The sequence below is a fragment of the Tachysurus vachellii genome, chromosome 6, assembly GCF_030014155.1.
Source record: "Tachysurus vachellii isolate PV-2020 chromosome 6, HZAU_Pvac_v1, whole genome shotgun sequence".
NCBI classification, from domain to species: Eukaryota; Metazoa; Chordata; class Actinopteri; order Siluriformes; family Bagridae; genus Tachysurus; species Tachysurus vachellii.
Window position 1 is genome coordinate 16,047,116 of NC_083465.1, and position 25,608 is coordinate 16,072,723.

The 25,608-nt window shown below is 37.1% G+C and overlaps 2 protein-coding genes across 3 annotated transcripts; one reads left to right on the forward strand and one right to left on the reverse strand.

Annotated features, from left to right (window-relative positions):
• The first annotated feature begins 2,786 nt into the window (after positions 1 to 2,786).
• On the forward strand, positions 2,787 to 4,795 carry c6h10orf53 (chromosome 6 C10orf53 homolog). Its single transcript, XM_060872541.1, has 3 exons — positions 2,787 to 2,938; positions 3,072 to 3,191; positions 4,692 to 4,795. Exons 1-3 carry the CDS (start codon positions 2,851 to 2,853, stop codon positions 4,769 to 4,771), a joined length of 288 nt encoding a protein of 95 aa, XP_060728524.1. The 5' UTR covers positions 2,787 to 2,850; the 3' UTR covers positions 4,772 to 4,795.
• A 56-nt stretch (positions 4,796 to 4,851) lies between these two features.
• On the reverse strand, positions 4,852 to 23,933 carry ogdhl (oxoglutarate dehydrogenase L). 2 transcript variants are annotated; one of them, XM_060872539.1, is made up of 23 exons: positions 23,777 to 23,933; positions 21,140 to 21,309; positions 20,805 to 20,975; positions 20,040 to 20,142; positions 17,619 to 17,734; positions 16,750 to 16,904; positions 16,403 to 16,549; positions 16,235 to 16,325; positions 15,952 to 16,131; positions 14,951 to 15,079; positions 14,622 to 14,801; positions 14,331 to 14,483; positions 13,572 to 13,674; positions 13,341 to 13,469; positions 12,548 to 12,698; positions 10,843 to 10,970; positions 10,139 to 10,317; positions 9,494 to 9,565; positions 7,921 to 8,046; positions 7,354 to 7,426; positions 7,086 to 7,249; positions 6,049 to 6,203; positions 4,852 to 5,733 (listed from the first exon to the last, which is right to left on the reverse strand). In XM_060872539.1, the coding sequence occupies exons 2-23, from the start codon at positions 21,296 to 21,298 to the stop codon at positions 5,610 to 5,612; spliced, it is 2,988 nt and encodes a 995-aa protein (XP_060728522.1). In that variant the 5' UTR covers positions 21,299 to 21,309; positions 23,777 to 23,933; the 3' UTR covers positions 4,852 to 5,609. The 2 variants fall into 2 exon arrangements, with proteins under 2 accessions (XP_060728522.1, XP_060728523.1); XM_060872540.1 differs by lacking the exons at positions 20,040 to 20,142; positions 20,805 to 20,975; positions 21,140 to 21,309; positions 23,777 to 23,933 and adding an exon at positions 18,040 to 18,140.
• Positions 23,934 to 25,608: the final 1,675 nt, after the last annotated feature.

The window sequence follows — 25,608 nt, forward strand, 5'->3', positions numbered from 1 at the left end:
TGAGATCAGGTCTCTGTGCAGGACACTCAGTTTCTTCCATTCTAATCTTGGCAAACCATGTCTTCATGGCGCTTGCTTTGAGTAAAGAGGCATTGTCATGCTAGAACTGGTTTGGACCTCTTAGTTCCAGTGGAGTGAAATTGTAATGCTACAGCACACAAAAATATTCTAAACATCTAGGTGTCTCCAGCTTTGTGGCAACAGGTTGAGAAAATATGGGTGTGAATGTCAGGCATCCAGATATATTTTGGTTATAGTGTATGTGCTGTATGTGTTGTTAAAAGTCATAGTTTAATCTAAGAGTGCACCATTAGTATGACTCCTTTATCTATATCAAAATGCCATGAGCAAAGGATTCAGATTTTCTTGCAACTGTGCCATACTTGTAAACCATCACCCATAAATATGTACAGCACATGTAGTGATCTGATCAAGTACAATCATTCTTTAAAAAATAAAATAAAATATATAAGGATTGAATAATTCAAAATAATTAATAGAATTGCATTATAAATGTCTTACAATTATTGTTGACAGAAATGTATTAAGATATAAGGTTAACCATACATCCATATATAAACTTCTAAATATCTATGTAGATATCAGTTAAAGTGTGCTGTTTGTGTGATGTAATTGAATTTGTTGTAACAGTAACCTGAAATCTTGAAAAATTTGAATGTGCCACTATTGAAGTGTTGTTTGTCAATAAACATGTATTCAACCTGTTTTGTTGTTCAAAGTAGAAAGTTATTTTTATAAATTTTTTATGTGAAGCTCAATAACTATTAAATAAAATTATGAAGAAGTAGAGATCAAAATGTGTGGTGCAGAAGTAATCTTTTTTATTTTCACTTTTTTTTTTTTACTTTTATTTAAAATCATTTCCAATAAGACTGTGTAAAAAGCTGAAAGTGATGCAGAATTTAATGTCAACTGACATTACTGACACATTGGACAAATAAGTCCAATATAGATGTAGGGAGGACTGAGAACAACAAATAGCAGACTAATTTACTATTTAAAAATAACACACATTAACAACAATAATACACAAAATTTAAGCAACATAAGTCATCCATCAGTACAGAAAAACACATATACACTAGTGTGAGTGTGTCATCCTTCAACATTGTTTTAAAATAAATTAACTTAAGTAAATTTGTATTATAACATTGTTTTTAATACGTATTCTCACTGATTTGTTAAGCAAGTAACTGCTTTATCATGATCAGTGTTTTATTTTGTCACAAGAAATCACAACCTACAAGTATCTGTAACTTAATCATAAATAAATAAATGTTAATAAATGTTGGGCTAAATGTACTATGTGGATTAAAGGTTCAGGAATTATATTTATTTATTCTGGTGAATTGGTAATTGTAGTAGGTGAAGTTTTTTTTTTTTAAAGGTTTAAAAGAATTCGTGGCTCCAAAATGTTGAGGATACATGAAATATTTTGTTCCCATTTTAATACAGGGGTATTAAAGGCTTGAAGTTGAGAAAAAAAATGTTTCTTTTTAATTTAAAATGTTGTGAAACTTAGCTGAAGACTATGGAAAGAGTATGAGAATGCCTGGATCCAAAATGGCTAGTAGCTCGTATATGACATACGTTGTGGAAACTATTATTTCATCCCCTTTGTAGTGTATAGGGAATAATGTAGTCTACCTACAGTATATAGGGAATAATGAGGTGTACTTATATAGGGAATAATGTTGTGCACTTATATAGAATAATGTGTACTTATATAAGGAATAATGTAGTGTACTTATATAGGGAATAATGTGTACTTAAATAGGGAATAATGTAGTGTACTTATATAGGGGATAATGTAGTGCACTTAAATAGGGAATAATGAAGTGTACTTAAATAGGGAATAATGTGTACTTAAATAGGGAATAATGTAGTGTACTTATATAGGGAATAATGTAGTGTACTTATATAGGGAATAATGAAGTGTACTTATATAGGGAATAATGTGTACTTAAATAGGGAATAATGTAGTGTACTTATATAGGGAATAATGAGGTTTACTTATATAGGGGAAAATGTGGTGTACTTATATAGGGTATAATGTAGTGTACTTATATAGGGAATAATGTAGTGTACTTATATAGGGGATATAGGGAATAACTTCTCACACTTTATGTATATAAATGCAGGGCGGCCCTGGCCAATTTGCTGCCCTAGGCAAGATTCCACCTGGTGCCCCTGGAATCACAGACAATTGTGTTCCGATCATTTTGTTCATAAACTTACACAGAAACTGCACAGCTTTGTCCTGTTTTTCTTTATTTTGAAAACACACAAACTATATAAAAAAACTATATTACGGAGACCTTGCTTTCCTTGCCTTTCTTACAGCAATAAAATATATATAATAAATATATAAATAAAATACTTCTCAGGTAATAAATAAAAATAATAATTTGGGCGCATGGGCGCCCCTAGTGGTGGGCGGCGCCCTTAGCATTTGCCTATTCTGCCTATGCGCAGGGCCGGCCCTGTATAAATGATCAGTCATATACCTGTATTCATATTTAATACACGTACTGTCTATATTGTATCTCATAGTCTTTATTATTTTGTCTTGTATAGTATAGTGTTATTTATGTCTGCACATTTCCTTGTGTGTGTTAACACACTTGGCCAAAAAGCCTGATTCTGATTCTGATTCCGATGAAGGCATTTGGGTTTTAGCTTCTTAACTGGTTTCTCGATGCCTGTCCTTGTTTTGTTGTCTCGTGACTTCCTGTTGCTATGGAAACCGAACCGAATTAATGCTAATTCGTTAGCGCTGCACGGTGTGTTGTTTTGCGGTTTGGTCTGTAAAAACGGAGACTATGAAAGATGCCTTCACTGGTCACTGTACGATATGGTCCTTACGAATCGTGTGGAGTCGTTAATCACAAGACTTTCCGCGTAGAAGGCCTGCAAGGTTCATTCGGCTTTTGGATAAAGCCTAGTTAATGCTAGCCGACTCTCTGGTGGAAATAAACGTACAGTACAACACAGCGAATCGTAGCGTACAATAAAATGTTTTTGCTTTTATCTCTATCTTTTTTCATTAGCGGTTCTGAGAGACTGCGGCTACGTGTGTGTTCTTGAGGAAACGCCTGACTGGAACCAAGTGGAGGTGGTGGTTCATGGAGAAAGAGTCTATAAATGCGACATCAACAAACTGGAGTTTGGTAATAAAACTCACAATCACAATTCTCCTAGTGTCAATCATTTATAGATACTTAGAAAAAAAAAGCAAGAAAATCACTCCAATACTGCTACTAAAGCACACAGTTTATAGTCCTACTACTGTTAGTGCATATAAGCAGGTCTGCAACCTCAGTAAAAGTGCACACTTACCACAACATGACACAAATGCATTCAACATAATGAATGAAATAAAACAGTAGATTAACTGTAACTATACATTATATATTTATTATAGTATAATTAACTTCACCTTTATAAATGCACTTATATTGTGATGCGTGAACTCTGAGAATGAAGCAGGAATACACCCTACTGGCACCATGCAGACACACACATTCAAACGGTCCTTTACATATTGGGGTAATTTAGTATCTCCAGTTACCAGTTCGTGCCGGTATATTTTATTGGGAGGTGATAGTATCTGAAGAACCTGGAGAAAAAGCATACAGACATGGACAGATAATGCAAAACTCCATAGAGACTGTAAGCTGAGCTCAGGATTGAACAGGGATGCTGCACTGCCATTCCTGTTTCACTGAACAGTTCACTACAGGTTCATAAATATAATCTAACCTCTCACTTCTTAGTTGTTCATTTAAATCAGGATTATGGCACTTCCTGAATCTTGAATTTGGATATTTGTAGTTATTTACTGATCTAAATCTCAGAACAGTTATTTAAGGTTGACTTATGCAGTGTTTCTTTTCTTTCATTACTTCCATTAACTAGCGACTATACTCAGGGTTGCCATACCTTCAAAATACTTTAGTTTATATAGAATTACAAAATATGCACAAAACCACTTAATCTGCCATTAATACTTGCAAAATAAATATATCTACACTACATAGTTAAAGTATGTGGCCACCTTACCAACATATGCTTTTTGACCATCATATTCCAGATATAGCCCCCTTTGCTTTCAGGTCTTTTGTGAAGGCTATGTTCTTGGATTTGTGTTCCTTTAGTCACAAGAGTATTAATGAGAGATGTGTTTGCGTAGTGGTTAAGGTGTTGGACTACTAATTGGAAGTTAGTGATTTCAAATCTCAGGTCCATTAAGGTACCACTGCTAGGCCATTGCTTAGTTGGTTAAAATGTAAGTCACTCTGGATAAGGGCTATAAAAGGGACAAATGCTATAAATGTAAATGAGTCCAGGCAGTGATATCAGGCAAAAAGGCCGGCAATCCAGTTCATCCAAAAGGTGTTCAGTGGGGTTAAGGCCAGGGTTCTGGAAAAGCATGTCTTCATGCACCTTCTGACCTATAATCATGTGATGCTGGAATGTGTTTGGGCCCCTTAGATTCAGTGAAGGAATTTTTAGATACATTTAAGATAATTCTGTGCTTCCAACCTTGTAACAACAGTTTAGGGATGATCCACATATGGGTGTGATGGTCAGATGTTCACATACCTTTGGCCATATAGTGTATGTGGAGTTTTCATAATGAAAATTATGACACGTTCTTGTTTTACTAGGAGGTGATGGGAGGCTTGATCCACTGTGCCAAGAGGCCATAGAAGCAGTAAGGAATGCATTCCAACAACACCAAATATGATGCACATGTGGGTATGTGGTAGCCTAGTGGTTAAGGTGTTGGGCTACCAATCATAAGGTTGTGAGTTCAATCCCAGGACCACCAAACTGCCACTGTTTTGCTCCTGAGCAAGGCCCTTAACCCTGAATTGCTCAGTTGTATAAAATGAGATAATTTAAGTCGCTCTGGATAAGGGCGTGTGCTAAATACTGTAAATGCATATGAATATCCTGTAATACTTAATAAAAAGACAAACAAATTACTTAACAGTAATTTTTTATCATTTTTGCTGAAGAGCTCAGACAAGGCCAGGCTTACACTGTCATGTTCATTTATTTCAAAACATTTACCTATGAATGTTTGGTTTATATCCTTTGGTTTAGACATGTATCATAAGCACACTGGCCCTACTTCATAGTCCTACTCTACACTTCATAGTCCCAAAAGGAAAATTGTAATTTAGGAGCAACTAAGAAAATCATGACGGCTATAAAGTATATTGCTGGTTATCACTATGCCATCTGTTTGGTGTCTCAGAACAAAGAGAGAATTATGAGAGATGTGGGAAAAGAATATTGTGTGGGAAAGAATAACAAGCATTGTGATAAACTCTACTCTAAATACTCCCAGACCTGATGCACACATGCATTCTAATATCATATTCTATTAATATCTGTACTAGTTCTTGGATATGAATAAACATGTCTATATTAGTTTCTAAAACAGATGAACAAGGTAATTAAAACCCGTATGATACAGGGCTCTCTTGCTATATATGCATTGTGTTTTAAATGCAAGCCTTCCATGAGGTTAAAGCAAAAGTTCTAAGCAACATTTAGACAACAGGTATTTCATTAGATTAAAAGCTCTTGCCCTCAAATGCATTAAGGTCGAATGCAGTGGTTATGAACTTCTTTAGCTCTGCAAGGTGTGTGAATTTGTTTCCTGTGGCAGGAGCTGCAGCAGGGTCACGACCAACATACCTGAAAGAGGGACAGGGGTGAAGATGCTTGATTGTGCTTTGTCATCATCTTTAAGTTTTATATTACACTTACTCAAATACATTTCTATGAAAAAACTTACATTTCACTCCTAACAAATTTTAAACCCTGGAAATGTTCATTTCAAATTACAAAGACCAATTGCTCTCTTATTGAATATACCGTAATTTATTAGTAATTGATTGGACTCAGTTTAGCATCCAAACATTTAACATTAGCATCCAGCCATGTTTAATAAAACATCAATATAAAAATAGATTAATAAACAATGTCAATTCGTTAAATGACAGGACTCACCATATTGGTTTCTCGTTGGAGAGCACACTAAGGAAGCGTGGTCTTATGTAGTCATAATAACCCATGTTCTTATGCTCTTCCTGACACCATATGAGCTCAGCATTGCCATACATCTGAAGTTCTTTCTTGATAAGGTCATAAGGAAATGGAGATATCTAGAAATTGAGATATTAAATCAAAAGTAAAGGATTATTGTGCCGAAATGTGCCTTGGTTATATACTATTATATATACACAAAAGTTTGTTGACACCTGAACATTATACCCACATGTAATTATAGAACATCCCATACCAGATTTAAATCCCCCACTGATATACTCCACTGTTCTGGGAAGGCTTTCTAATACATTTTGGAACATGGATTTGTGAATTGGCTTATTCTGCCAAAGTAACACGAGGGGAGGCACTTGTTACGCGAGGAGGCCTGGGGAGAGCTGGTCATCCAGTTTATCACAAAAGTGGGGTTAAGTTCAGGTCTCTGTGCAGGACACTCAAGTTATTTCCTTTTCCCACTCCAAACTTGGCAATCTACGACTTTTGTGCACAGGGGTGCTGTCATGCTGGAACAGGTTTGGGCCTCTAAGTTCCAGTGAAGGGAAATTGTAATAATTCACAGCACACAATGACATCATGTACAATAGTATGCTTCTGCCTTTGTGGCTACAAGTTAGGTGACCACTAATGTTTGGTCATATACTATAGTTTACAGATTATTTGGTCTTTGTTTGTATCCTAAAATCTATTTTTAAATCTTTCAGCCATACCAAAGTTATTTAAATTTGTCAGTAGGCTTGAAGAAAATCAAAACAACAGAAAGAGAATTTGCTTCTCATTATCCACTGACTTTCTGTAGGATTTTATCCATATTGACTCAACTGGTGTATTTAAAAAACAGCATATTCAAACTTAAAAGTTTGTAATCGATTTCTGATCTTTTTTTCTTGTCATTATTTAACTGTTAAATCGCTAAATAAAAATAAAAGACTGTGTGAATATGTTGTAGCTTAAAGTGGACTTTAGAAGCGATGGCAGTTAACCTGCTCCATTCGAACAATTGCAACCCTATCTTCCAGTCCAAGTTGTTGTCTCTCTTTTGCTAGCTCATAGTAGACTTTGCCAGTGCAGAAGATGACCCTCTTCACAGTGCCTGGGATTTTAGATGCAGGACCCTCATCTGGTATGATTCTTTTAAACTTGGTTTCTGATAAAAAAGCAAATCAAACCAAAACACATTACCTTTTCTTTTCATTTCTCTACAAATGATATGGTTTATCAGTCCAAATCCAGATTTATATTTTCTCATACCTGGGGTCATCTCATCAAAGCTGGAGCGGGCCTCAGGGAGCCTCAGTAAGGACTTTGGAGTAAAAATAATTAGCTGTGGAGGAAATAAGATGTCAATCATAGTGAAAGAGAAGTCCAGCTCTTAGTAGTTTCACTTTCAGGAATGTATATTGTAAATAAACCTCTGAGCTGTGAATCCAACCAAAACAATAAATTAAGAGAACTTTGTACAAAACAGACTATGGTGTCCCCAGACAGCCTGTTTAATTTGCTCAGGACGAGATTTTCTCATGCTCCACAAAGCACTGCATTTATCTGTAACTTGGGAACACTTTAGACAATTACTGTAGCGGAAAGCCAGGAGTGTGGGGAGAATCCTGAAACTTTCAGCTTATGCTGTTACAAGTTTTATGCCCATCAGATTTCTTCTCTTTTGTTTTTATTATACTACAAAAATGTCAACTATACCAGACATTGACTATGACTAGCCAGTCATGTGTGACTTCAATTTAACCTTATTACAGTCAAATAATAAGAGTAATATCTATTTCTACATATAGAGTATAAGACAAATAATATAATTCTTACTGGCTTTCTGAATGGTAATAAGATCTGCCTCCTCAGCACATGAAAGTAGTTAGCAGGTGTCGAGCAGTTGACAACAATCCAGTTACAGTCATAGAGCTGTTGGACCTCAAAATCTCCAGTGAATTCCTTGATTATAGGTAAGTAAAATACACTGCATTAGATTTGGTCATTAGTAGTAAAAGGTCAACTCCAGGATTCCAGAGTTTGAGCATAAATTATTTGTGATTGGTAAAATACATTACACACAATGAATCATGTTTTTCACTCAAGCAATTGTTAAACCTACTTACCTTTCCTCTTGTAATTATTATTATAAAAACATTTCATGTAAAAACCCATTTTTATTTACTAAAAATGAGGATAAACATAAAATCACATTGCCATCAGTTACCATGGAGAAAACACAGTTTAGATCTGCAGTGTAGTTGATTTTTGTATGCATTAATGTTTCAAAATATACTATTAGACAATAGGTCTATATAAAGTTGGCCTGCACAAAAGAGTCCCACACATTTTACTGTCTTATCTTCAACAACAATCACCATACCAACAACTGGAATCGTATTGTAGTCATATGAGGCCAAAATTTAACTCTGGCCTTGCTGTAAGACTGCTACATACAAGCAAAGGTACCTGATACCAATAATTTATAGTGATGGATCATTGATGGTTTTTTTTTTTGTGGCTGGTTGCCCAAGGGTTCTTGTGGCATCAAAATTTCTTTTATTAAGCCCAGTATATTTTAGCTCAAACTTGTTTGTTCTTGCCAGAGGTAAATATTTGGTGATAGATGGATCTTTGCACAAGATAAAGACTCCAAACCTACCTCTATATCAATACAGAAAAAAAAACAGTTTTAGAAACACAAAGTCAATGCATTTACTTATTTTAACTTTGACAGTAATTCTGGACTTAAATAATATACAAATTACAGTACCTGTATCTATTTATTGCATACTAAAATCCTCATGGATATTTTTTAGAATTTTATGTGGATTCAGTGAAATCACTGAGTACAAAGCCTCATGCAACCACTTTTAAATTCAGATATCAAGAGAGGAATTGAAGAATTGTGAAAATAAAAACAGTTCAATTTATGATCTCTATAATTTAATAGACCAATAAAGATATGCTGAAGTTTTCCCCTAATATATCAACTAAAAGCCAGTCATATTTATTTACTTGGATGAGCAAAATAACAGCTCTGTTACAGCTCTGTACAGTCTATATTGTATGCAAAAAGTCTATATTGTATGACACTAGTCTTGACTAGTTTTGCTGTGTATTAGGAGAGACATAGAGAAATCTTTTCATGGATGAGTGTAGTCAAGGACATACTTTTAAAACAAAAGTAATTTGTTTGATAGGAGAGGACAAACATGAACTAGTAGTATTAAAATATAAATAAAATTATTTACTGAGTTATATTGTATGATAATGCAATGGTCTTTGCACTCAAATGAAAACAAAAAGACTGAAAAGTACAACACATTTATAACTGTCTTGTTAAGCACTAAACAAATGTGTAATTAATGTGTTCCAATAATGGATCATTACAAAAGCACCTACTCACCTGATAGCGATCAGGGTCATCCTTGCTCATCTGCAAGAAACGCTCAGGCCTTGCTGATGAGTGCTCTGGGCCCTGGTAAAACACACACACATACACAAACACACACACACAGCTCTAAGCTGAAGAACGATGTGCTCATTTGCAAAGACTCTGACAAACTTGAGTCATCACTATTGATCTCTGTGCAATTACTTTGCCTTAAAGAGTAAAGAGAAACAAGGCCATGATAATTTGTTCTCAGGCACAGGTTTGCTTCAGCAGTTAGAATGGAGTTTATTAAGGCGTATATAACTGGAAACCCCCAGCTACTTAAATAACAACTGTATAATTGTAGCTGTGTATTATTGTAAATGCACATGACTGTACAATAAAAAAATAACCCAGCATTAACCTTCAATAATGTATAAAATTATTACACAACTGTCATTCATGATTACATGTGTTTCATTTACAAAACCTTAACCTGCTTAAATATAAGTGGAACTAGACATGATTATTCAAATCCCCTAATAAGATTTAAAAGAATTTCTTATCAGAGTGCTCATTAATCATTCTTTGCCTTATGTGTGTTACTGTGACCTGGCATACATCATATAATTGTGTACTACCCTGAACTTGAGGTTAAAAAAGATTTAGTGTACTGACCATTCCTTCCATGCCATGAGGTAGCAGAAGGACAATGCCGTTGTTTCGGACCCACTTGGCCTGACCTGGACTGATGAACTGGTCTATGATGCACTGTGCCGTGTTGTGGAAATCGCCAAACTGGGCTTCCCAGCATACCAGGGCATTGGGACTGGCCATAGCAAAACCCAGCTCAAAACCTATTCCAGCAAACAGCACATAAATTACAAAAAGCTTAAGAATGTATCAAACAACTAAAACTATAGCAGCAAATAACTAGCAGTGTATTGTACAGTATTCAAATGAGTTACAGAGCCAAAACTATTAGAACAGGCGATGACAATTTATTTGTTTGTTCTCTACACTAAATCCATTTCGATTTCAATGAATCGCAGGCTTAATGGCATTATTGCAACCAAATATTAAGTGTTTATTTTAATTTACTTCAACATTTACTTCTGCTCACCTTAAAATTGGCTGGTCTGATACAAAAGGTTCAACATTTATTGTTTTCTATAACACATCTACATATAAATACCAGGAAATAAAAGATGAAATTATGAAACTTTCTTCTCATGTTAATTATTTGAACTCAATCATGAATGTCTTCAAGTCTACAGCAAAATCAAATGAATTGACCTCGATGAAATAGTTTCAGAGGGGATCTGTATTTCAAAAATATACTGTTCAGATACATGGGGTAATGATCACCAGTGGCTTCTTACCTAAAACTCCATACTCAGACAGGGAGCTGTTGCACACCGTGTAAGGTGCTTGGTTCTGCCATAGATGGTTCATTGGAACACAAATGCGCTTATCCACTTCCTGATCATGCAGGACGTGATGACGATGACTGGAAAGTCAAATTGGCCATTATTATACAGTACTGCAAAACGTACACATAAGCAGGTGTTTTAGAAAAGCTTCTATCTATCTATATGAACAGTCAATTTTAGTGTCAATACACCTCTTTGTGTCGGTCACAAAACTTGCAAATTTGTGCATTTTTCTGATGCCACTTCACTGTAGAGAAGAGGTGTATTGAGGAAAAAAGAGAGATAAAACAAAGGAAGCAATAGGGGGTAATATTAGAGTTGATGTGATAAGATTTGCTAGGTCACTCAGATATGATGTTTAAATCTGAAATCAAATTCAATGCAAAGAGACAAGCATTGACAATCTCTTGAACATCATAGTAATGGTGTAGCAGCTCATTTCAAACTGAGGTCACTGTAGTTGCTGAATATCCAAGAGTCATTTGCCTGCAGAAAAACACTGAATCACAGAGATTGCATATATTCTATTGTGTTTTGTAGTGACATTAAACAAATGTTAAGTAACAAGAAGCAAATGGTGTTGGTGAACCCAACGATTATCTTCAGAGACCATTAAACACACGTGTTTTTCTGAAAGAATGAATCACAGAAGCAGCAGGTACAGTACATCACATTAATAAATAATCTGAAGCAGAGGGTGTAGCAAAGCAAAACTGAAGAGGGAATTAGCCCTAACTGAAGAATATTTGCTGTGCTCATTTAAACACAGCTGTGATGTGAATGTATGATTTCATACCATGCTGCAATAGCGCCGTCTTCTTTGACTGTCTAGCCACATCAGTCAGGAGAACTAAACACGGGGCCACCACCTTTACAAAGAATCAATTACTCATACCAGCTAGTGTTAGTGTTCGTGTTATACAGGGGACTAAAATAATGCGCGGTGATATGTTCACTCTCCAGGGCTTGGAGAAAGCCGGGCAGTATTGAGTGAATGCCTCAGCTCACAGACAATTCTCACCAATAAACAGACTCACAAGACAACAGCTTCTACCTCTGTAAACCTGTATTTTCTGACACAAGGACAAAACAGATGCCATTCAGGAAGCTATATATAAAAAATTTAAAGCAGATATAGTAGTAAAGAAAAACACCACTTATAAAATGCAGGTGATTAGCAACGTCTCTGGGACTGGCAGTGTGTGAATCTGAGGTACTGCTGCTGTAGGGTGTTGTCAAACAGCTTTCCTTCAACGCCAGCTGAAGCAGTACCGTGACAACAACATGTGGGCATCTCTTTCTCTCCCACGAGGGTTTTCTTTGAGACAAACTGACGTCATCTGTCATTGTTTAGACATTAAATGAAGCTGTGATGCAGAGAGCTTCCCTCTTCAATTCTGAGTGATGAGACAGTAGTCTCATTGTCCTCTTCATGTCAATGAAAGTGATGAATGCAATCACAGAATGCTTTGTTTATGACATTCAGTTAAAATCTTTTTGTCACAAATGACCAGTGTGTGTTCATAAAATTGTGTTTTGCTTTAAATCCGCCTTTGTGACACCTTAAGGTTTCTCCATCACAGCTCAGATTAAGTGTAAGCTGATTTAGATACAGTGGGATCAGTTTGCTGGTGTGCTGTATTTGTACACCTACCTGAATGTTCCCCGCTCTACATCTTGCCCACTCAGTCTCACATGGACACCATCCTTCAGCAGGGAACCAAAGGCCATGTACTCCCCAAGAGCCCAGTCCACTGTACGCTTGCTAACCATGTCGGCACGGCCTCGCAAGATCCGCGACACTCCTGGGAGTTGAGAGACACAAACACGAAAGTAAAGATGAGAAATATCCAGGTAGAGCCTATTTATTTTACTACAGAAAAATAACAGATTAGATGAGATTATCCACAATTATATGCTTAGTAGAAATTAGGTAAATAAAATTCCTTATATTTTTTTCTGCTAGGCATCAACATGCATTCATTCAGTAAAAAAAAGTCAAGTACAGTTTAACCAAGAAAAGGATGAGAGCCATAAAGAAAAGCAAAAACTAAAATTTTATGCGTAGAACATAAATTGAGCTCATGGATGAAAATGGGCAGGAAAGAGGCTGTATGAATTGATTGGTTAAAATATGTGTTTAGGGGCATGTCATAAAGAAGCTTTGGTTGAAATAGCTGGTGGTTAGGATGATTTAGCAGTGTTTAGAGTTGTCAGACTGAAGCTTGCTGGTTTAGTTTAATGGTCCCTGAGTGTAGCTGCATCACAGCTGTGTAGATCCTATAAGCACCAAGGCACTTCAGCACGATTGACGCAGCATCACAGTGAGATTTGCTAATTGTCCGTAACCCCACTATCACAGCACTGGTGTGTGAAGGCTGAAACAAATCAGATACAGTAGACAGATGCAACAAAATCTGTTAGAGTGTTCAACATCTGAGGCTCACCACTGTGAATGGAGAAGTCTTTCTGAGGAACAGAGCTGGCAGCCTGGCCGATGTGCTTCAGGACATCCTCGGGAAGCCCTGTGGGAGGATAGCTCATAGACTTTGGTTCCCCCTCATCTGTGAAAAAATCTAAATGCAGAAATATTTCATTTTTATCTTTTTGTTCAGTAAAACTCCAATTTTGGCTATTAGGTATTTCTTAGTTTCGAATGAAAAGAAAAATAAAAGTACTTGGCCAGGGTGAGTCCAGCCAGTGACGGATATGGAGTATCTTTTCATCTTTGGAGCTAGTGTATGCTTCTTCACAAATTTTGTCATACTTAGCCACTTCTTCCTGTGAATAGTGGCCAGTATATCAATATAATTGATTGTGTGCAAAATCTTACATTCACCATCCACCATCTTTATCAGAAAAAACACAAGAGCTTAAAACGTTTGTGACAAATGATTCATTAGACAAGGCACCTAAGTGCTATGGAATACAGAAAACAGTGAGCTGTAAGTCACAATTTATTCCCTGAGTATATTCCCCTGAGCTACGGCGGTGAACGTAGAGTGACAGCGATGCGCTTGTAAATAAAACGAGCTGTCGCTGGGCTAGACAGTATGTCAGCCATGCCCAGTGGAAGGATGGCTGGGTTCAAGCTTTGTGTTTTCTACAGTACATCTAGACAGAGGGGGGGTAAGATGAATTTGAGCAACAGCCAGTGAGTGCAAATGTGGCATTACCAGTGTAAAGATTTATAACAACAATTTCTCAACAATTGAAAACACCCTCTGTTTTGTGTCTGGATAGAAAACACACATATTAACACATTACGTTCATTCATTCACCAGTAAGAGATATTAGCATTGTCATGAATGCTAGTCATTTAGAACAAAAAAAAAATCATGATGCATTCAAAATTAAAATATGGTTAAAGATAATGACAGTTAAATTTTCATCCATCACTTGTCATACATTCTATCATTGTGGCATAAGAGGCAAACCTCAAACTCCTGCAGAGTAACCACTCCCTCCAAAATGAGCTTGTCTGCATATTTTTTTAGCACATGCTCCTGCTTGCAGATTTGCTTGTACATGAGAGGTTGTGTGAACATGGGTTCATCCATTTCATTGTGGCCAAAGCGCCGGTAACAAACCTGTAACACACACACATCAACATGGATGTATAATAAACAGTGGTGTTTGAGTAGTGTCATACAATCCTCATACCAAAATCTTAGTTGTGTATCTAGCCAAACTGCCTTTAGATCAGGACTGCATAGCTTAATGCTCACCAGATCTATGACCACGTCCTTGTTAAAGGTATTTCTCCATTCTGCAGCCACTCTGCAAACATACATCACAGCCTCAGGGTCATCAGCGTTGACATGGAAAATGGGTGCGTTGACCACACGAGCCACATCAGTGGGGTAAGGAGAGGAGCGCGCCATTCGCGGATCAGTAGTGAAGCCAATCTGGTAAATAATCATTTATTTATCACATGGTTCAGTGGTTCAGTTTTTTTTAAACAGACACTACATGATTTCTGCTGAATTTATGTTTTAGCCTGATATTTATATGAAGTCAGTCACAGTTATCTACAGTATGTAGGCTTGATTTTTACCTGGTTGTTGACAACAACGTGAATGGTGCCATGAGTGGTATATGAGGGAAGCTCACTGAGGTGGAAAGTTTCATAGACAACTCCTTGACCAGCGAATGCAGCGTCACCATGCAGGAGAATGGACATCACCTGAGATATAAAAACCTTAAACTCTTGCAGCACATGAGATTGGTTTTCCACTTAACAGTTTGATTATTTAGAAATATTCACTGAACTGCAGTAAAGTATTTTACAGGGCCCTTAAAAGGACAAAATTTAGCACAAAATAATATACAGTCGTTTGCAAAAGTTTAGGAACCCCTGACAATTTCCAGGATTTTCATTTATAAATATTTGGGTGTTTGGAACATTCGTCCAGAATCCAGACACTCATTACAGGCTATAGGAAGCATCTAGAGGCTGTTATTTCTGCTAAAGGAGGCTCTACTAAATATTGATGTGATTTTTCTGTTGGGGTGCCCAAATTTATGCACCTGTCTAATTTCGTTTTGATGCATATTGCACATTTTCTGTTAATCCAATAAACCTCATTTCACTACTTAAATATTACTGTGTCCTTCAGTTATTTGATAGATCAAAATGATCCAAACACCCAAATATTTATAAATGAAAATCTTGGAAATTGTCAGGGGTTCCTAAACTTTTGCATACGACTGTAATTTACGTGCCAGATACTATCGCAAAATTTAGAGTCTAGAAGCAGCTGCTACCTGAATATACAGTACTGTATGTATTAAAAATATGACAGTGTAAACTGCATATTTAATACCCTTTTTTGCACACATAATTGTTAAAGTGGCATCTTTTTTCCTAAAGTGAGCTTTGGTGAAATCCTAGGAAATTTTATAAAGATAATAAAAATCAGTTTTGCCTCATTTCATGTAAATTTGTGGAAGTTATATTTATTTACATTTTATTTGTTTAGTTGTAGTTGGAAATATTTAACATTTTCCCAGACTTTACATTATTAATCTTGAAATGTTTTTCCATTTCATGCTTACCTTCTTCCCCTCATTGTCTCCTCTGTAGAACTGCTCAGCTTTAGTTTTGCCCTGTACGACAGGGTCCACTGCCTCAAGGTGAGATGGGTTAGCCATAAGAGACAGAGTGATGTTCTTATCAGTCTCCCTGTTGATCCGCTCATGGTACATACCCAGATGATACTTCACATCTCCCGAGCCCTGGAGAACATGTAAATTAGTGTCATTCAGGCCTGCTGTGCTAATAGAGCATAAAGGGTTGAGGCAGTAAGTACTGTAGGTAATTATGTAAGTCACATTGTACCTCTTCTGCAGCCTCTAGTTTGGGATCGAATTGGCAGAAAATCTGATCAAGATCTTTCCTGACAACATTGGCCAAGACATTCAGTCGACCTCTGTGTAGCAGAGATGCTGCCGTTATTGCTTTTGATACAAGCTATGAAATATACTCTGAGTACGAACCTAGATATACCTGTGAGGCATGCCCATAATTACACTCTCAATTCCAGCTGCACTAGATTTGTCGATGATCATCTTCAGAGCAGGGATGAGGACCTCACAGCCCTCTAAGCCAAAGCGTTTCTCAGAAGACCATTTACGAGCCAGAAAGTCCTCAAAGCTGAGAGCAAGTGCAAATGAAAGCTAACAACTATTTTTCATGAGACAATTACACTGATGTCCAGTACAGTTTGATGATTGTGAATGACATGATTCAACTCATTCATTAATCAGTTAGTTATTCTAAACAAAAACACTATTTAAATATCTAGTGCCTATTACTTAGTTCCTAATACTAAGAAATGTTCAGCAAACACTGACCGTGTTGAACGCACCAGCCGTGCCAGTAAGGTCCTCTTCTCTCTGTCAGTAAATTTCATGATGCCCGGAGTCTCAAACTTTTGCCTGATCCATTGGCATTGCTCGATATTGTTAATAAACATGAATTCCACACCAATATGACCACAGTATGAGGCCTGTAATGTTCAACAGACAAACAAGCTTATATAAGCTATATTTTAGAGAGGTCTCAAAAACAATAGTAAAACAGAAATGTTGACCAAGTTCCTTAAGTGATATAATGTAATACTGATGATTTTGTAGGCATGGACCTGCTTCAAAACAAGCATGGACCTGCTTCAAAACCAAGCAGGCATGGACCTGCTTCAAAACAAAAATAATGCTGAAATCTAATAAATTCTGGGTAAACAGACATTCTCTGCTAATATTGCCTTGGAATAGCAAGGCCAATGTTTTGTTTGCTTACTTTTCAAGAGAGTTTTAAGATTAATAACACTATATTTGGTTGCGTATCCCTTGCTTGCAGTAACCATTGGGGAACCACGAATATCACCAAACTCTTGAATTTTTCTTCCGTGAGATTTTTTGTTTATCTGTACAGATTAGCAGACAGAATGTTCCTGTAAAATTCTGGATTCATTCTGCTGCTAGCATTACCAGGTACATCATCAATAAAGATTAGTGAGCCCATACCAAAAGCAGCCATGCAAACTCATCAGGATGTAACTAATAGAAAATGACAGCTGAAATTCTGATCTGTCGTCTCATATAAATTTTTTTTTTATGTCTTTCGTGTATAGTAGAAACAAAAGAACTGGACCAGCTGTTTCAATACTTTCAATACAAACTGTATATACATACAGAGTACAAAAAAAACAAAGTTCACTTACCTCAAGTCTGCGAATAATTTCCCTAAGTGTAAGTACAGCCTCCTGACCACCAATAAATGTTGTTGATGGCAACTGGAAGGTCTTGTCTAGATCAGATTCATCCAAGCTATAGAAGCCTAGAGATAGTGTTAGCAAGTAGAGATAGTTAGCCCATTTAGGTTAAAGGGCTTTGTGTTTATTTAAAATAACATTAAGATTATATCTCATCAAGCTATTCTGAAGCATAATGGAGGACTATGCAATGCAGTTAACCATTTAATCCCATTTCGCCTTTAATCCCATTGATAAGGCAAAAGCAAAAGAGAAGACAGATACATAAAATGAAATTAAAGCCATGATATAGATAAACAGAACTGAGAATATAGCACTAGATCAGATAACTATAACTAAAGCTGAATGGTTATAAATCTGTTTTAATTACTTATGTGGAGGCTCAGTAAAACAGTATGACAAAATATAGTGTGACATACAATACAGGCATATATATAAATGAAAAAAAACATGTTTTGAGGAGTTCTTTTAGTGGCTATTACTCTCTCTTTTCGATCTGTTATGAGAGCATGTCCTAGATCCTTTTATTTTGCTGGCACTAAAAGCAATAGGGCATGACGGGAGCAAAGGGGAAGATTTATGGTCCTGTGCCTCAGACAAGATTAACCCGAACCTGCTTTCGGTTTAGGGCATGATTCTAGTCCTAGCCAGCACTCGTTAACACTGTGAATTCTGAAGTGAGCAATCTTTTAGCTAACATGTGACTAGGCTGTGCTGTGTAAAACACAACTCACACCCTTTCTCCAGTATATACAGAACAACTTAGTAAGGACCAATATTACATATCCTAATTTAATAAACACAAGCAAAGGTTTAGTCTAGTGATTACTTGCAACACTGTGTAAAAACACTATTTCTGCCACATAGTTTTCCAGAAATAATACAAAATACATACACTCTCTACTTTAACAGGAACACCTGTACATGCAGTTATCAGGCAGATACAGGCCAAGAGCTTCAGTTAATGTACACATCAGACATGGTTGTTGCTGCCAACCAATCTGATGAGTTAAGAATTTCAGAAACTGCTGATCTGCTGGAATTTTTTACACACACACACACACACACACACACACACACACACACACACACACACACACACACACACACACACACACACACACACACACACACACACACTATTTTCATACACTACAGTATCTAGAGTTGCACAGAGTTGCACTTTGTTAGTGAGTGAGATCAGGGGAGAATGGACATATTGGTTTGAGTTGGCAGGAATGTTACGTTATCTCAAGTAACCACACTTTATATCTACAGTGAGCAGAAAAACATCTTCGCATAACGCATCAACCTTGAAGTTAATGAAGTACAACAGCAGAAGCACACATCTGGATCCACTCCTGTCAGACAAGGACAGGATTTTGAGGCTATAGTAGGCTCACTGAACAAACTAACTGAAACTGGACAGTTTAAGATTGGAAAAAATGTTGCCAGTTCTGAATAATCTTGATTTCTTGCCTTTTGTCAACAGTCCATGCTAGTAATGGTAGAGCTACAAGAGTGAAGAATGAAGAATTCTTGGTACATTCTGGGCTCCAGAATACCACCTGAGCATCATTTGAATGCCGCGGTCTTCTTGAGCATTGTTACTGATGACATACTCGCTTTATGACCACAATTTGCCCATCTTATAATGGTTCTTTTCAGCATAACAAAGCACCATGTCACAAAGCACAAGTTATTTCAAAACTGGTACAACTTGAACATGACAGTGAGTTCATAGTGTCTCTTTTGATTCACTAGTCAGCAGATTTGAAATCAGCAGAGCAGGCGTGGGATGTAGTAAAACGGGAGACTGGCAGTGTGAATGTGCCACACAAATCATGTCAACATGGAGCAGAATCTACAAGGAATGTATTCAACACCTTTTTGGACTCCATGTCTCAATGAATTATGATTGTTTTGGGAGAAAAATTGGTCTTGATCTAGTATTAGTATAGTGTTATGATTAAGTAGCCGGTGAATGTATGGTGCATGATACATTTCCTCTAGTTCAGTTTAATTAAAAATATGATTATAAAGGTTTGAATCCTACAAATAGTCCAAATGTCCCTGAGCTCTTTTAGTGCATGCATGTGCTAATGTAAATAAAGTAATATAAAATATATAATATTAATAATTTACAAGGCTTTTCCATGAGCATCCATTTTCCATAATCAAGGATCCGAGTCAGCAAATTTCTCTAGAACTGCATTCTAAAGACACGGACTATATGGACTATTTATCTGACAATATCAATAAAGATATACCCAAATAAACATCAGAAAACTATTTACAAAGAAGGAACTTTTAAAAGCTACGAAGTAAAACTTAATTATTAATAGCAATGAAAAGAAATAAATGTCTTACCAAGTTTGTCAAGTGTTGTTATCAAATCCGAGGGGACAAAAGAATCATTGTCCGCTGTGAGGATGCCAAGAGGATCAAGCTGAGCTACATGATGGCCACGGATCTGAGGAGATCACACAGTTGCAACAAAAAATGTGAAAAACTATCAAATGAAAACCTATCCATCCATTGTCCATCCATTGTCTGTCTATCCATCCACTGTCCGCACAGCTTAGTCTACACAGTCTATCCCGGAGGACTCGGGACCCTGTACCCTGTACGGGGTGCCATCCCCCTGCAGGGCACAATCACACTCCCATTAACAATATGGACAATTTAGAGATGCCAATCAAAACAAATGTCTTTGGACTGGGGAGAAAGCCAGAGTATCTTGAGGAAACCACTAAAGCATTAATATGGAAGTCGTGGCCTAATGGTTAGAGAGTTTGACTCCTAACCCTAAGGTTGTGGGTTCGACTCTCAGGCCGGCCATGACTGAGGTGCCCTTGAGCAAGGCACCAAACCCCCCCCAACTGCTCCCCGGGTGCCGCAGCATAAATGGCTGCCCACTGATCCGGGTGTGTGTTCACGGTGTGTGTGTGTGTTCACTGCTGTATGTGTGCACTTTGGATGAGTTAAATGCAGAGAATGAATTCTGATACTCCATACGCCGTATGTCACTTTCACTTCACTTCACTTCATGAGGGAAAACATGCAAACTATATGCACAGAGTGAAGGGTGTCTCTAGAGTCTTGACCATTGGTAGGGGTCTGTGTGTTTTATACCTGGTAGGCTCTGACAAGGTTGTAGACAGCTAGGTGATCCTCCACCACTCTCTGAGACATTGCAGGTGTCTGTGAATTGGCTCGACCCTGGAGAAGAGCAGACAGACGCCTTTCCCCAGCTTCTCTAACTGGACTGTCGGCTTGGGCGTTTCGGAAATAGGCATCCCAAGACTGTGACAGAAAGATTACATCTAAAATTTCAAGTTACATATTTGTTTGCTTGTTTGTTTGTTTTGTTTGGAACAGAATTTGAATATCAGTCTGCAAAATCCTTGATGAATAACAGCTTATCTCTGTTAGCTAGAGAAAAGGGGGCATGATAGAATATACTACACCTTGTGAACGTTTTTGTGGTCCTCAAGCCAGGCATAGTACATCTCTTCCACATAGCTTGTATTGAGGGGTGTTCCAGAGGAACAGCATCGGTGAGGGTCCCACACACGAGCCCTCATCCACAGACCCCTGAGAGAGGCCAGGGAGTGAAATCGACTCATGTCTGTTCAGCCTGAGGCAGGATCAACCCAGGTGATTAGTACAATGTTATGCATTTCAATAACAGCTTATGGACCAAATGTGGACAAAGATATTAAAGCTGCATCGTGTAAGTTCTGTTTGGCAAGAAACAAGTATGCAAAGGTAATTCACTAGTTTCATTTTGCAGGGGTTTTCATACATACAGTTCATTATCTGAGACCCATCATACGCCATCATGATCAATCTTCTCTCACAGCCAAAGTAAGCTAAAAGACAGTTTAGAGTACACCAGTGTTTCCTGATTTAGTCACTTTGTAACTAGATTTAGTAACTAGAAAAGAGCCAAAGTTTGATAGAACTCTGTGTTGCAATACAATGCAGATAGCAAAATATACTCATCAAATAACAAAATGCACTGAGAACACAAATTGACTAATAAATATATACACACTAGAGGTGTTTATGACCAAATAGTGTGAATTTACTTTTCTTTCTTATCTTGCAGCCTGCTAGCTCGCTTTTATTAACCTCAGAGCTGCATGCAGCACAGCAGAGTGTAAATTCACATCACAGTCCTGCATGAACAGTACACTAAGCACAGAGAACTCTTTCCTGTTTAAACAAGATTTGTTTCAGCTAATTGTTTTAGAAACTAGCTCAGACCTCAGCACCATCAGAAACACAATCTCAGCTAGTCAGCTAACACGGTCTAAATCAAAAAATGTTTTGAAGGCAAGAGGCTTTGTTCTTTCAAATGGATGATGTGCACAGTACAATTTCTAATCCTCATAACAATTCAGTATTACAGCACCTTTGATAACAGCAGCAGTAAATTACAAGCTCTTATTGATCAATTCAACATTCTATACCATATACCATTCTGTAAAATAATAGGCCTACAGTATATCAGCACACCAGTGATTAGCATCCAGACACACTATTTACTGTAATGTTGTATGTAGCACACAATTTGCAACCTTGTAAAAAAATATGTATATTGATTTGGTAATTGAACTTCTTAACTCCAAATCCCTAAGATTTACATTCAGCAGCCTAACAGCTTGCCTTTAAAAATAAAGAAACAAAGTAAAGAAAAAGCACACTATATAGCCAAAATTTTGCAGACAGCTCATCATAACACTTTTTTTTATTTTAACAATCTATTTCAGATTTAGACCCCATTACTCAGCTATAATCAACTCCATTATTCTGGGAGGGCTGTTCACTACATTTTGCAGTGTGGTTGTGGGACTCATCATTCTTCTACATGAGCATTAGTGAGATTGATTTAGGGTGAGGAGCCCTGGTGTTCAGTCAGCATTTCAGTTTATCTTAAAGGTGTTCAGTTGGGTTTAAGTCTGGTCTCCGTGCAGGCTATGAGTGCTTTCCCAGATGGCCCACAGGGCCATTGTCATCCTAAAACATGTTTCAGTGACGAGAACAGTTTAGACAAGAACTACATATGGGTGTGATGGTCAGGACTTTGGGCCATTTAGAGTATATACAGTATATAATCACATGCATATCGATATGCAGGATCAGATATCAGGGTAAACTATCTTTAGTCAAGTCGCTTTTATTGTCATTTCAACCATATATAGCTGTTGCAGTACTCAGTGAAATGAGACGTTTCTCCAGGATCATGGTGCCACATAAAACAAAGACGGAGCTATAAGGACTTAGTAAGTTAGTCCTAGATACATAACGTGCATCTGTGCAACCTGGTGCAAACAGTGCAGGAAAAAAGGCAAACAAGACAGACAAGACAGTTCAGACAAAAAAAATAAATTTACCTGTTCAGTAGGCAAACTGTGAGCTAGATTTTTTTTTTACATTTTATTTGGCTTACTCTACTGGTTTTGTTCCTACCTTGGGCACGAACTGTTTGACTATTAGAAATTGGATTTTTTAAAATAAAGGAACCGTTTTCTTATAATGAATTTATTATGACATTAATTGTAATATGTAATAAATCAGCAAATATCCATCCATTCATTTTCTGTCCTGCTTATCCTACATAAGGCACAATCACACACTCATCACACAAAACTGACAACTCAGAGATGCCAATCAGTCATCTTTAGATTAGAGGAGGAAACCAGAGCACCTGGAGGAAACCTGTGATACATGGGTAGATCAGTAAAACCCTGCACACAGGATGGAGACAGGAATCAAACCCCTAAACCATATTTAACCATACAACACACAGTAAAAAAATAATACATATATTAAGGATATGTTCATATCGTAGTGTCTGTTTATTTATTATGTAAGACTCATGAGTAGTTCATCAGAATATAACATCACACACTATAAAACACACTATCTGATGCTGAAGGACACGAATACACAGCGGTTTGTCCGCTATGCGCTTTCCTGCTTAAACCACACCGTTAGATTTACCGCATCTGGACTACAGCTGTTTACAGTAACACGGTGAATGCTAGCGGTCTGTTTACACTTCACCCCTTAGCATAGTTTGGTAAGAGAAATGTCACCTTGAAAGGCAATGCGAAGATTAAACGTCCTTTTCTGCACCGATTTGGAGTGGAATGATGTTTGTGTCGAAGTGTTGAGTGTCTGTTAATCCCGCAATGTCAAATTGTGCTGAATCCTTATAGAGCATCACAGCAGCTCTGTACATGTAGCAGCAGGTCCGCTATAGTACAGAACAGGAAGGCAGGAAACACGAGGCCTGAACGAGCTAAATGGACCGATTGGAAGGAAGAGCTGAGGAAATTAGGGCACTAAGAAGAACATGGCACTTGCATGCATTTGTTTGTGTTAAACTTGTAGTACTGAAACTTACTGAAAATGATCAGACAACTGTAAACACAAACCAATGACAAAAGTAGTGTTATCTGTTTATCTTCAGTACCTGCTTTATTATGGATAATGAGTGGCAGTGGATCCTTGGATGACACACCAAGCCATTGCAGGGTACCATGAGGTATACACACACACACACACACACACACACACACACACACACACACAAACACACAAGGGGCAATTTAGTGTAGCACATGCAGTTGGAAATACACACAACCATGAGTTATATAGAGGAATTTTCTGACGTGGAAAAAACCTTTTTCCAATCAAAAAAAGGTTCAGCTATAACTACATAATTTGTATCTACTTGTTTTTATCTCACACAGAACTAAGTAACTAAGATTTAAATGTAAGGAAAATAGTGTCAGCTCAGTGTGCAAGCTTCATCTCAATCGTACAATTTTTTTCCGGACAACAGGAGGGAAAAAAAAACAAAATGTGTTTACTTATTTGAATTAATTCACTTTTACATAAGTCAGTTCCTGTTGCCCTTACTGCAATATCATTATTTGCATTTAATCAATACCCCTGTACTAATTTTCTATGGGTTTAAAAAAGGCACAGGCAAACAGGCAGGGTCAAGAAAATATCTTTTCTTTTTTTAAATCCAGTCCATGACAATGTGAAAATCAGAGCTTCTTATTACTTGGCATCTTATGAAAGGTGTTCATTTTAAACTGCCCCGCTGGCAATGGCCAGCACAAAGGTTTGTGAAATACTGCTTTTTTGGCATAATCACTTCATAACCAGCAACTGCTGACATTCTTTTTCTGTAGATCACATTTTGATTGGATTCAAAGTTAAAGCATCTTTAATGCTTTTCTCTGACATTTAAATTCCAATTATAGTTTGACTTACTGATTGCATCACTAGTCAGCATTTACAAAAATGGAAATGGATCTAGTTCTAAACCTCTGTAGTGAAAGAAAGAAATTGAGCAGAAAGGGTGAACAAGGTCACGCACACACAAAAACAGCAAAAAACCTGCTTGAAAAGCATGGTCCAAAGTGCCTACAGTATATACAGATACATAGAACAGTGAATTAGGTCCAATTAAAAGCAAGACTGCTGTTTAAATGATGAAGATTACTAACCTGCTTAAAGGTGGTCAGAACAACAGTAATGAGTAATGGTCTACAATTTAAGCCCCTGACTCATAGTAATGCCTCCTGCTCCTGCTTGCCAGCCTACAGATCAACGGTGATAAATGAACCATGTCAAACAGTCTACATAAACTACACATAAGCTCGGCCTGCCATCTCAACATATCCTACAATTACACAAAAAAAAAAGAAAAAACACAGGTACTATTTTTCACCATAATTACATTGATATATTATAACTGATCACCAATAATTGAGTTCTCTATAAGCAGAAACCATTGTTTCAACTCAAGATTATTAACATGATCATATTGAGGACTAGCTCCTGCTGCCTTGTTTAACTGTACCCCACCAGGCAATGATTACAGACCTGTACTGTATTTTTAGTCCATATA